Consider the following 14,008-nt stretch of genomic DNA (forward strand, 5'->3'; position numbering starts at 1 on the left):
AAATGACAAACTTCACATTCTTCCAGGTTACATGTAGCTAAATTGAAGCATCCTGGAGAGAATGCTAGTGGATTTACTTACTGCTTCCCATCCCCTTAAGCCAGCAGCAGCTACTCCCATTGGCCACCTATGAGTCAGTCCTTCATCTTTAGAGGGTGAACATCCTATAAAGAATGTGCTCCTCATCACTAATGTGCTCCTTTCCTCTCCAAAGCAAAGGATACTCAAATACCAGGGTGTTCCCACTACCACCAATTTCAACACAATTTTTCACTGTGGGAACAAATGGTAATAAACACCATATGAAATCTATTCCTGAAGACATATTAATTTAAACTAGGAAAGAACTGAGTGTTTAGTATTTATTCTCCATGGATACTACAAGAATGAGAAGGCAGGGAGACTGTTCTGTTTACAACTTACAACTTTGCAATTTAAAATAAAAGCTATTTTCTCATAATAAAGTGCCTCCCAATTACTTTCTTACACTCCTCAAGAGCAATATTGACTAAGTCATTTGAGAATATTTGGCTCAAGTGATATAAAAAATAGTAAACAGAGGCTCAGTTTTTAAAAAGAGTATTATAATGTTAATAACCTAGCATTTATATGCTCTATACAAAGGAAAACACTATATTCCTAAATACCTTTCACCGTTAAAATGAATCATTTCTGAAAAAAGTGGTCTTGGAATCAGCTACTATATGTTGTGACAGGAACTTGCCTGACAAGTTTGGCAGGGGTTATAATAATTTATAACTGGTTTCTGGTTACCTCATACATAGTTTGTGTGTTTTGCTTCCATATTTGGCATATAAAGTCATCTAACCTAAATTACACTATCCTATCCGATTTCATTCCATATTAGAACTTACTCTTCAAGGGGATTTCTCTAGCAAATGGGTTCTTACAAATATGAATTATCCCAATGAATATCACACAAAAGTGTATTATCAGGCAAATCAAAATGGAAAATAAAATCACTTAACTACAGAATAGGAAGGGCCACAGAACTCATCCACTTCTATTGTTTCAAAGGAGGAAACTAAAGCTCTAGCAAGTTATTCTCTGAATCACGGTGAAAACTGTTTTTAAAAAGCAGCATTATAGCATTCCCAGATTACTACTCAGAGCACCAAGTTTCAAATAGCATTCATCTGGCTCTATGCATGGTCAGGAAGAATTTGGGGGGACACTCTCAGGACACAGGGATTCTAGGCTATTTATCTCCTCTTTGGCCATATAACCACTCATTTTACATAGTTGGGGTCAGCAACACATTTCACTTGAAGAAGAAATGCCACTGCAGTAACCCATCAGCTCTAAATTCTTTTGTCAACTCTGCATTTTTTTTTTTTTTTTGCCAGTCCTGGGGCTTGAACTCAGGGCCTGAGCACTGACCCTGGCTTCTTTTTGCTCAAGGCTAGCACTTTACCTCTTGAGTCACAGCAGCACTTCTGGCTTTTTTGGTTTATGTTGTACTGAGGAATTGAACCCAGGGCTTGGTGCCACTAAGCCACATTTCCCAGCCCTCTGCCATTTTTTTTGTCTAGTCTATTCTTTGGTTTTCTTTTCTCACTCTAACAATCCATATAGTGCCCTGAAATCAGGAAGCAATGTGGAATTTGGTGCTGGTGGTCCTCAATCTAGAATATTCAAGAGGATACCAGACTGTGGCTGAGTGAAATAGGGTGTTTTGTACAGATATCTGTCTTGTCCTCTTCAATTTCCAAGCTAACCATTCAAAAAATCAACACAAGCAGAGATATCAGTGTAATGCCATGGGCACTGACTCTAAAACACTGACATCAGACTCGTGGGCTGGTGTGCCTCTCTCATGCCCACTGCAGAAAATTGCACCTGGGGCTACTAAACATATGTGCCTTGATCTCAGGAGTTTTGTTTTGTTTTGGCTTTTAACCTTTAGTAAACAGATCACATTTCACTTCAACACTTATAGTCATGTTTAAAGGAGGCTGATGAAGCTGTGTTTTACCTTACAGAACATCACATTTCAAACTTGTAAATATATTGAAACAAAAGTAGTTTCTCAAAAATCACATTTTAAGTATAGACCCACTCCTTGTATTGGATACTAGAAAAAATGAATGGCAGCTCAGTGGTAGAGAGGCTCTCTACATATGTGAAGCCCTGGGTTAGATCCTCTGAACCATAGAACAAATACACAGACAAATAAATAAATAAATGAAAATCAACTACTTACATTCTGTTTTAGTCATACACACATCCAAACATTTTTTAAAGCAAAATGACCTTTGGGAGATCTTTTTCATAACAGATTTGTTTGAATAACTATAGTATGGGAGTGTGGGAGTGCGTGTGTGTGTGTGCGCGTGTGTGTGCGCGCGTGTGTCTATGTGTAGCCATTTAATTGATCCTTAAAATATTTATAAATTCTATCATCTTACAAAGCAAAGTTTGAAAAGTAAAGGTTAACTGTCTACATATAAGAAAAATTCATTGTAATACCTATTGTAAATACATGTTTTAATACACAGAACTTCTTTTAAGAAATGGAAGTAAAATACTCACAGTTACTTATCACTCCTCCCAGTGGATCACCTTTAAAGTCAAATTCAATATCCATGTATTTGCCCTGTTAAGAGGAAGACTTGGTGAGTTTTCCAGTTCACCTTGAGGTAGTTAATGTACTTCTTAGGAGAAAAGAATAGCAAGTCCTTATGTTCACGCATTTGTTTAAGTAGAGTTAAGACAGGCAAGTTATAAAACCATGATGCCAAACAATAAACCTCTATATATAATTCATACAAAATACCTCATTAGCTCAAAGTTAATCTATCCTAATGCTTAATTAAGAGCAGATCTTAGCTATCATGTGGTTTTTCCATTTCAGGGGTGTGTATTCTCAAATCAACAGCAAATACTAGGGGGAAAAAAACAGTCTTTCCATATGTACTGATGGGTAAAAACAACCATTTCATTTTTATAAGCAACATACACCTTCAGCCTGAGCTACAAGCTGAAAATATATCAAATGGGTTGAAATGCAACAATTAATAAATTCTGTTTTTATATCTGCTCCATACCAAATACCAAATACTTGGTTATGTGTGTAACTGGCTCCAAATCAATGACTGTCGATTTTTTGGCTTTTTTCCTATTTAATACAGTAATATATATCCAAGTTCATATTGCACTTTATAAATGGTATCTTGAAATAGTATACACATGATTTAATTCCGTGATTTCTTAAAAATTTCACTTATTACTGCCTGTCAAGAGTAACAGAATAACCCAGACAGCTGTTTCTTGCTCGCAGCAGGGTACATGTTGGTTTAATGACTAAAATCTTTTATTTTGTTTCCGGTCTTCCCTTAGTCAAAGTCCAATAGATAGTTTGTGTGTAACTCTCCTTAAGAATTAATTTTCCAAATGACAGGAAGAGAGAATACACATGACTACATGCTAGTCCTTCAACAATGCCATTTGTGGCTTTTTATTGGTTTGTGCAATGCTCCTTTCTCAGCTCCTGCTCCATGGTCATCTACCCTCTTAAGTTTTGTTCATTAAACCAATGTTTAACCAAGCACTTCATGCTGAAGGAGAAGTAGGCACAAGAAAACACAAGACTCCCCCTACCTTCAGGCAGCTTATAGCTGCCTGGAGAGGAAACGAGAGAAGTAAACAGGACATGCCAGTGGAGGAGGATATACCCTGCAGTGGGTCGTGATATGCACAAAGAGCAAGGGACAAACACAAAGGGAGAATGAGATGTTTGTTCTAGCTGAAATACACAGTCTCAGTAGTTAGGCAGACAAAGAGACAGGAGAGTACCAAAGGGTACACAGAAGAACTGGCATCTGTTTGGACAGTCAGTAAGGAATTGAGGCTAGAAGTTGTAGCACACTGTGACTGAGACATTCTTCTGACAGTACCCCATGTCACTGAAGACCTACCTGCCAGTTTACAAGATCCACCTGGGTAGCATGGAATGGACTGAAATGGAGCAAACCCCAGACATCACTGATAGCAGGTACCTTCTATGATTAGAGAAATTTTGGTGGCTTCAAGAATAAGCAACAAAGGACAAAAGCAAATGAAACTGAGAGCTATACAGAGAATCACAATGATGAACTTGGGTTAGGTGTAGGAGACAAATAGTGTTCCAAGGAACTCCAGGTATGTGGCCTAGGCAACTGTGCACAGTGAAGTAGGTGCTCCATAACAGTGGAGACACAAGAGACAAAGAAGCTAAAGAGATCAATGAGACAGGAGTTGGAATTCTTTTCACTGTGACTAAGAGTGTATAAGGACATCTGTACACGTGAGCCATCAGTTTTGAGGGCCTAGATGATGGTGATGATGGCAATGGTGATGACTTACTTGAAGATCTATCTCCAAGGATAGGAGATGGGAAAAAAGCAGAGTAAACACCACCTTGTAGACAAATGATAAGATCACACACAAGGTTTTGATGAGGAATGGGATGTAGCTACATAGCATCAGGAACATTCCAGTATCACAGGGATTTTCTCTACTCTCTCATGGCTTATCTGTGATTGCTTCCTTTTTTGTTCACTGTGGTGTTTATTCTGCTTGGTCCTGAGACTCCTTCACATACCATCCAGTCTAGCAGCCCTAAACTCTGGCAAACTCAGGTCTACCTGGTCTCTTCTCTGAAGGCTTTCGAAAGCTATACTGGCAGCATTTCCTACTCTTGATTTTAATGCACTTGAAACTTAGAGGTTCCTTCAGACTGTCCCCAGCTGCGGAATCCTCAGCTTCTCCTCTGAGTGTCTAATAAACTTTACTTGTACTTTTCTAGGGAACTTAACTATTTTATGTATTGTGTTATAATTATTTTCAGATACAATTATTCTTACTAGTATGTAAGCTTCTTACCAACAGATATTTATTCACCAATAAATACCTTGTAAATTATCTACTATGGTGTCAGGCACTATGTTAGCTACTATAACCATGATGATAACCAAGGAGGTAAGGGTATTCATGCTCATGGCCTCTGCTAATGTCTCGGGTCAATGATCATGTATGTGAGATAGTAATTACAGAGACTAATGGTGAGAACATAGAAACAGGATGAATTTAGAGTCTATGAAAGGTGTCACAAAATTGAAGGGGGAGATACATGACACACAACACTGCTGGCCATACATAAGTCTGGGGACAGGGCACAGTACACAAAAGGACATGCAAATGCCTCAGGCCCAGAAGTACTGGCTAAGCCTGAGAATCACAAAGTAAAATGAAACTGAAGTAGACACTGAGGTAAAGTGAAAGAACACAGAGAAAAGGACAGGCCCAGCTCATGCCAGTACTGGGCCTTGACATAAGCTTGTATTTTATTCTAGAAGCAAGACGGTATCATGGGGACCTACAATAAAATAATGGTCAACTTAGGTCTATAAAGATTCAGGAAAGACTGCAGGCCACTGGGGAGAGGCAGGAAGACAGATCCATGCTTATGTTAAAAACTTGGGTAGTTCACATCTATAATCCAAGCTACTGAGGAGGGTAAGATCTGAGGATCATGGTTTGAAGACAGCTCAGAAACTCTTATCTCCAATTAAGCACCAAAAAGAAACTAGAAGTGGAGTTATGGTTCAAGGTAGAGGACTAGTGTTGAGCTCAAAGACACCACCTAGGACCTGAACTCAAGCTCCAGGACGGGCATCAAAAAATAAAAGTTAAAAAACAACCAATTAGTCCTTAAATAACTAATTTTCATTTTTTAAAAGTCTTGCTAACTGAAAGGCTGGCTAATGACATGTTCCCAACTCTACAAGTTCTTTCCTGTACTTTCCAGCCCTATCTCAGTGCTTTCTACACAGTGGATGCTCAATGTATTACCCAGAAGACCTGGGCCAAACAAAAATAATGATATTCAGTGCCTTAATGTTTTTTCAAGATCATTAAGTCTCTTTCTTAAAAGAAATGCAGTATGTTCGTATGTGTGGGTGGAGAAGGGGAATACTATGAGGCACCTCTGTGGACCCATTAGTCACATAAGCGTCAGCTAGCATCAGAGGGTATTAACTATACCCTAATAGGTTCTATCAGTTTCTCAGGGAGGAAAGAGATCAAGACATATATTCTAGGTTCCCCGAACACAGCTAACTGAACTCTAATTTCCCTGGAGTAGAAGCATGGGGTGTTTTCAATATGGTAGTCAAATTATAACATGTATTTGGGTATATTATTAGTCTAGTCACAGATCACAAAGCCAAGATATTACTAAAACCTGGGCAAAGAATGATTTTGCCTTTCATCAAGTGTTAATCTCATATTGTAAAGCTCGTGTTATAAGAGGATTTCTCTGAAGCCACTTAGTAAGTTAAATCACTTGTCAAACCTTTCTCTAGATCTTAAATGTCACTAGGCAGTAATGACCTTTTAAGCAATATGGTTTTCTACATTTGTACTGCTTGTATATGAAATAGATTTGTAAATACTTAAAGTGTGTGCACATATCTTGGCAACAAAACAAAAATTCTATCACACAAAGAAGCTTCATCACTGGAATTGTCTGCCTATATTTCACTTCTAATTCTATTTATGCAATGAGATTAGCCATTATTACCACACACGAGAAAGCATGGATCAAATCGGTCATAACAGCTTAATAGGCTAATCCAATGGAAAAAATTCATAGCCTTAGAATTAGGAGCCTCTTTAGCCCTCTACATTTTTAAGCTATAAAAACCACCTCCACCTGAGGTCATTCTCATCCTTGAGCACTGGGTCCGTTAGTGAGGAAAAAGCAAAGGGGGACCTAAAATGAAGAAGGAGAAGACTGATCTTCTGCAGGGATTTCCCCTGCAGCGAGGTATTATCAAAAACAGTCTCCAAGCCTGGCACCAGTGGTTAACTTCTGTAATTCGAGCTTCTCCGAGGCTGAGATTTGAGGACTGAGGCTCGAAGCCAGCCCCAGTAGGGGAAGTTCATCAGACTTTTATGTCCAATTAACTACCAAAAAGCCAGAAGTAGAGCTGTAGGTAAAAAGGTAGAGAAAACAAAAATAGCTAAGGGATAGTGCCCAGACCCTGAGTTGAAGCCCCAGGATTGGCACACAAAAACATAAAAGGTCTCCAGTGGCATTAGTAATATATGGGGAAAATCAGCTCATAAAATAAATGATTTTTAAAAAATGTACAACCAGTCACCAGTGGCTCACATCTGTAAACGAAATACATAATATACCATATATAATGCATATACTATATAATAAACCTATATATTATAAAATATTATATGTAATTCTGATAGAATTTTCAGTATCTCAGTGGGAAGGTTCTCTTCTCATTTTAAAAATATATGTATTGAGAAATAGTAAACATCTATTGATTGTTTAAACATACACGAACTAAATATTAATGTTGACACTTAAGCTTGTACAAATACTCACAAATCTAGAGGAGTTGTCATTCCTTACAGTCTTGGCATTTCCAAAGGCTAGTAAGAAAGAAACAAATGCAAGGTTGAAGTTGACAGAAAAAAATAATTTCAAGCAGAAAAATAAACCAAATACAGAATTTCTGATCTCTAATTCCTGACAAATTCAACTTGTGGCAGTGACATTTCTGTCTAAAATTTTCACAGAATACATTTAATAAAAGTTTTATTATACATCCAGAGAAAAAGGAGTCATTTCTATAATTCATGGAATTCTTGCAAGTAAGACACTAACACCTTTTAACTCCGTGAGACATAAGTCAGGTGAGCAGACAGCCAGCAAGGCTTCATTCTTCCCCCATTACCGTCAGTGAACAAGGTCATTTAATTAATAACTTAATATTTCAAAAGATTTAATGGAACTTGAAGATTCCTGACCAGAGAATGAAGCAAAGAAAAACTTTAAACTGTTTAATAAGACTGAAATATGTGATTATATAATCCTCAAATACAGGAAGCATAAGACTGAGATTTGGAAATGACAGTTCCAATAGTATAAATGTGCTATATGGTTTCATTAGATCATGTCTATCACATATAAAACGTTTTGAAAAAGAAAAAAAAGCTAAATTGGCCCATAATGCAAACTGCTAATCTGTTCCCATCTTAGTTATTGAGAAAAAAGAAAAGAAAATGCCCTTTGGGACTCCCTTTTAAATGAAGGCCCAAGAGAGAATTACATGGTAACATTGCCTCAGGCTGAGAATGCTCCTATTAACAAAAGTGAAAACAGAGTGATTAGGTAAGAAGATTGCTTTTTCATGCCTGTTTATAAAACCCCAGCAAATTCACCTGGGAAAATGGCCACAGAATAGCATTTATTATTATTATTATTAATTTATTTTTGGCACATCCTGGGGCTTGAACTCGGGCACTGTCCCTGAGTGCCTGTGCTCAAGGATAGTGCTCTACCACTTGAGCCACAGCGCCACTTCCCAGAGTGGTATTATTATTATTATTATTTTTTTTTTGGCCAGTCCTGGGCCATGGACTCAGGGCCTGAGCACCATCCCTGGCTTCTTCCTGCTCAAGGCTAGCACTCTGCCACCTGAGCCACAGCGCCCCTTCTGGCCGTTTTCCATATATGTGGTGCTGGGGAATCGAACTGAGAGCTTCATGTGTAGGAGGCAAGCACTCTTGTCACTAGGCCATATTCCCAGCCCCCCAGAGTGGTATTATTATCAAGGGTTATACACACTAAGTCCTGTAAGAGTAGAAGGGACATCTATTTGGTGCTGTGCATCTCAAACTTTAACCTGCTACTTTATCACCTAAAGATCTTCTAAAGGGTAGACTGAGAATCAGGGAATCTAGGGAGAGATATGAAATTCAACATTTCCAGCTGGGCAGTGGTGTCTCATGCCTATACTCTTCAGCTGCTCAAGAGGCTGACTTGAGATTGCAGTTCAAAGATGGCCCAGGCAGAAAAATCCATGAGACTTTATCTCCAATTAGCCTTGGGGGGTGGGGAGGGGATGCTGAAAGTAAAGAGGTGAAGGAAAGCGTCTAGGCCCCTGAGATTAAGTCCCAGTACCAGAACCAGAAAAACAAAACCTCAACACCACCTCCAAAAAAGAGTGTATGATGATGTTGGGACCAGAACTGAATCTCTGGAATAAGTGGCTGAGGTTCAAATATTTGGAAAACACCGTAACCTTTTCAAAAATTAAATGGGCAGGAGAGGTTTTAGGGTAACAAGAACTCAACTAAGCACAAAAGACTGAAAGCTGACGGGGGTTTTTTTGTTTATAAAAGACAGTCCTGGGGCTTGAATTCAGGACCTGAGCACTGTCCCTGGCTTCTTTTTGCTCAAGGCTAGCACTCTGCCACTTGAGCCAGTTGAGCACCACTTCCGGCTGTTTCCTATATATGTGGTGCTGAGGAATCAAACCTGGGGCTTCATGTATATGGGGCAAGCACTCTTGCCACTAGGCCATATTCCCAGCCCTGAAAGCTGATGTTTTTAAAAGCAGTCAGCTGACTCCACCTGAGGGAGTGTGTTTAAGTTTACTTTTAAACTGTTCAGCAGCCAAACCTGATGAATTGTATTTCATCTTAGGTGGTTGCTTTATGTTCTTTATTCAAAAGAAATAGGTGGGTCAAGATCACTTCAGGTAAAGTTTTCAGTCAACACAGAACAGTTCTTTGAAATAAAGATACTGCTTGGTCTAAATATGGTGAATACTGACACCAAATTCTTCCTTCAACAGAAAACAGGCTGAGATGCAGTGCTGAGTGAGGATACCTGAACACTTCAAGCCCTGAAAAAAGGAAGCTTGCTGAGAAGGATCGCTCCTTATCCATGACCACTGCTAGCCAAAGGCCTTCACAAATGCAACCCTCAGAAAGGTGGATATTGACCTAGTTGTCAAAAAAACTGACATTTCTGGCATTTTTACAGACATGTCCTTCATGAGAAGTGTTGAGAAGTGTGAAATGTAGGACTGCCAAGTTAGCCGACTATCACCACCCAGAGATCAGCTTGAGATGCTGACCCTGAAGGGCAGTTTAAATGGCTTGAAGGTCAGGGACAAACCTTGAAATCAGGGATCCATTTGCAATCCATAAGCCATCTTTTTCATGAAACAAATCTGAGTTGCACATTACTTTTAAACACAACCCTAAACACTGAAGTCATTTATTGTAAACCATGGAATCAAAAACAAGTGTTCCATTATAGAACACTCAAAACACATTCCTCAATTTGTTTTTTAAGTTCACTGTTCTAAATGTTCATTTACAGTAGCAGTTCCAGTTAAGAAGCAAAGCATTCCCATAAAAGATAAAACATGCCCACAGTGGACATTTCTCCCATTTCCTGCACTATAGCCTAGTTTCAAATACCAGTCATAGATGCAAGCTACAGCATTCCACAGTACTGTTCCCTCAGATCTCAGCATTCTTAAAAGAAACATACAGAAATACAGGACACCTGCAGCATCCTAGCGCAAGAGCAAAAAGAACAATCTTGGAACAATAAAATCTTGGAATAATAAAACCAAGAGATGTCATTTTTTACAGTTTCTTCATTAGTTAAGGTACTGAGGAATAAAAAGATAAAAAAAAACAACAACAACAGATGATTCAGTCTTCTTACCAACCATCCAAATGATAAAAACATATAGTGAATCCATACAACAGAATGCTGACACTGAAACACAGAGTGTATTTCAGGGTCAAAGGAATATTCAGGGTTTAGGAGCATCTCCAATAGGGAAAAAAGAGCAGAGCGTGAATAAAAACACAACAGGGAAGGGTTCTATCTGTCCACACGGATATATGCTATATTCTGTGGAATTAAGAGAATTCATTCCCAGCTTCATTTTCTAACCATCTTAGGGGTTAAATATCTGTACCCTTCTCACTCATGTTGAAGCTCTTGCTCTCAAAATGATGTTTCTGAGTGGAAGAAGCCTTGGAGGTTAGTGACAGTTGGCAAGTCGTGAAGGGGGTACACTCAAGGAGGGGCTAGTGCTCTTGTAAGAACAGACACTTCAGCCCCATCCATCTTGCTTTCTCTCTCAAGGCATGCACAAAGAGGTCCTGTGACCACACACCAAGGTGGCAGCTACTTACAAGCCAAGAGAGGGCTCAGAATAAAAACTTACTTTGTCAGCACCTTCAACTTGGACTTCTAGCCTCCCTAAAATGTAAGAAAATATGTTGGGTTTTTGTCTTTTTGTTTTTTGTGTTGTTTTTTTTTTTCAGCCTGAGCTGGCTAGTACAAAGAACTAACCATAGGATGTGAGAGCTCAACAGTCAAGTTCAAGCTTTCTGTGGCCCTGAAGATAACTAGCCCTCAAGTGTGTCAGTGTTATGGGCCCTTGTTTCCATGACAACAGAAATAACAAGCCACAGGTATTATCCTGAATGACAAAACAGCACTACTCCATCACATGCAAATTTCAACTGCTCTTCCTAAGGAAAAATATAGTTTAATTCAAATACAAACTGTATGGGGGAGAAATGCAAGTGAGGAAGCTCCTTTTCCATGAGTACGCTATTCCCTCCAGTAAGCACCTTAAGTGTGTACAGGATGCAGCTTATTTGCTCAATATGTTTTAGCCTGAATCTCCCCTTACTCTCCCCGCTGGCCAACACAACATCCCCGCGTACCAGGTACTTGAAGTGTCCCCAATACAAAATCTCCTTAAGTTATGTTGACCTAATGAACACGGAAATTCCTACCTTCCAGGACTGGGTTGGACTGCAAAAGCTGTTCCTTGACTTGGTTAACTTCTGCTCCTTTCCCACAAACAGCTGCCACATAGGACATAACGAGCTTGCTGGCCTCTGTGAATGAAAACAAGCCACATTAGTCAATTATGCAGAAAGAAAAAATTGTGTAGGGGAGGATGAAGATTGAGGGGGAGAGGACACATTAGCAATGCTTTCAATTGCTTTCATTCCTCAGAGCAAATAAAGTTTGGGAAATCTTTTTCAATGTGTGCAATTTCAATTCAATGACATGTCATTGGCTCAGATATAATAGGAATTGTGTTGAAGGTTATCACTAGCCTGTTAAAAAGATTGCTTAGTAACACAGTCAACAAAATCTCAGGAGACTTATATTCTTAAAGCAATCAAGTACATGCCATTATTATATTTTGTTTTACAGATGAGTCAAGCCAAGAATAACTTGGTAACCTGAGTATCTTTGCCAAACGTATTTCTAAGGTTGAAAAGAACTGCTCAGAATGTTTCCTAAACCATGTCAGTTTGCTCACAATTAAGACAAGATTGATTACTCTTCAATTCCAAAACTAAGCAGACTTAACATGAGAATTTGATCAAGCTTCCCAGGGCATGTTCACTTTCTGTTTGCTTCCCAAGTGTCTCTGAAAGTTAAGCTGAGAAAAGACAAAAGTTTTACCAAACAGTTCCTAGCTCAAATTGAGGGGGTAGATAAAGTCTACATTCAGTGGTTTTAAGCTCTCCCTATTCATCCATGACATCTCTCAGATCTGTGTCCTAGAATCTGATCCTGTAAACACCAAATTTCCAAGAACGTTAATAAGTATTCAAGTTAAGAGAGTAATCCAGAGTCAAATGACTTTGGGGACCACAATGAGTAACATACAGTGAAACAAGCTTCCTTATCATGGTGCTAATTATAGGCTTTTATGGGCTCATGTATGCCGTGAAACTCTGAAAAGGACCTAGCATGCTATGTTTTCCCCAAAATTTATTTGCCATGGAATCTATTTCCTGCAGAACTATCAAGTTTATAATCGGAATCTGGGAAAGGCTCAACTCTTAAATGTAGGCAGAATAAACATAAGCCCCCCAGTCTGGGTAGTCGAGGCATGCAAACCAATCTCCCTAAAACTTGCATTATCTCAAGTGTGCTCTAGTGCCGCTGCGTGGGCAGGAGGCTGTCCCACACGTGCATGATGGTGCCTCTGCTTATGGGTGTCATGCAGCAATCCTAACACTGCAGCTTCTTGAGGAGAGACCTGCAGGAAGACTTCAGCCCATCTTGCAATTTAAAGAAATCGTGAAGAACTGGAATGCCACTTTAGTTACACTGTCCACCATGTGGTTTTAGGGCCTTTGAGAAACCTGAAAGGATGGTCACAGCAACAAGAATCACACGCACAAGAAGTCACATTCATCTCAAGTCCTAAAATCACTGCTTTCGGGGATTAGCATATATGGCATGGGAGAAGTAAATGACCTGGGAGCTGAAATACTGCTAAAGGATGGATCCTTATTTAGTAATTAGCATTGAAAAGCCCTCCAATTTGCTTTCTGGATAATGAAAACAGGTCCAATTAAATTCTCTGGTGGTCTGCCGGTTGACCTCGTCTGTCTCCCTTTACAGATTGTAAGTGTACAATGACATCCTTTTCATCTTCTTTAAAGTTCACATGACACATTTTTTATTGTTTAAAGTCATGAACCAGATCTCCCCTTGTTCTCAGGGTTTGACTATTCAAAAGCTGGTAAGTTATGTGTACATAGTCCTGTTGCTTGGGTCAGGCTGACATACAGGCCTCTCATACAGAGTTTGCATATGATTTCATTTCACTGGAGTCCCTGGAGACACATTTCCTCCTGTGTATGACTGAGGTGGATGTCTTGTGTTACCAAAGAATATTCTAGGTCCACTGGCACTCAAGACTAGGTAAGACTGCCCTGTCCTGCCCCTCGGGCAAGTTGTTCATCTCCCAGTACTAACTCTCTAAAAATTACCTGTGAATTCCCAACTGTACAATCTTCTTCCTCAAACCACTCACCTCCAGGCTTGCTTCCTCATTCTTCTACCTTCTTAGCCACATTCTTGCTCCCTACCACCACCCCTCTCACAGATATAATTGTGTATACATTCTTTGTTCACATAAATTTCCAGCCTGTTCTACCACCCACTATAAAACTAGGAGATAGAAAACATTTAGAAACAAAATAACTATCTTAAATAGGGAAAATACCTTAGATAAAAAGGATTAAGTTGTTGCTTAGGTAAACTGTCAACTATGAACCTTTCTATGGTGAAATCTCTAATCCAGAGCCATGAGAGTCCTTCTGGAAATTTTGGCCTGTCAGAATGGAC

At 39.2% G+C, this 14,008-nt stretch overlaps 1 protein-coding gene across 4 annotated transcripts in view; it reads right to left on the reverse strand.

The window, feature by feature from the left end:
- Positions 1-14,008, reverse strand: part of Myo1b (myosin IB) — a 166,655-nt gene that overhangs the window by 68,226 nt on the left and 84,421 nt on the right. For all 4 annotated transcript variants that reach the window (XM_048345065.1, XM_048345064.1, XM_048345067.1 and 1 more), the window contains exons 5-7: positions 11,644-11,748; positions 7,409-7,455; positions 2,554-2,617 (exon numbers count right to left, since the gene is read on the reverse strand). In XM_048345065.1, coding sequence (XP_048201022.1) covers positions 2,554-2,617; positions 7,409-7,455; positions 11,644-11,748 — 216 coding nt within the window. The remainder of the gene's footprint in view (positions 1-2,553; positions 2,618-7,408; positions 7,456-11,643; positions 11,749-14,008) is intronic.

This window comes from Perognathus longimembris, chromosome 4, assembly GCF_023159225.1.
Source record: "Perognathus longimembris pacificus isolate PPM17 chromosome 4, ASM2315922v1, whole genome shotgun sequence".
Lineage (NCBI taxonomy): Eukaryota > Metazoa > Chordata > Mammalia > Rodentia > Heteromyidae > Perognathus > Perognathus longimembris.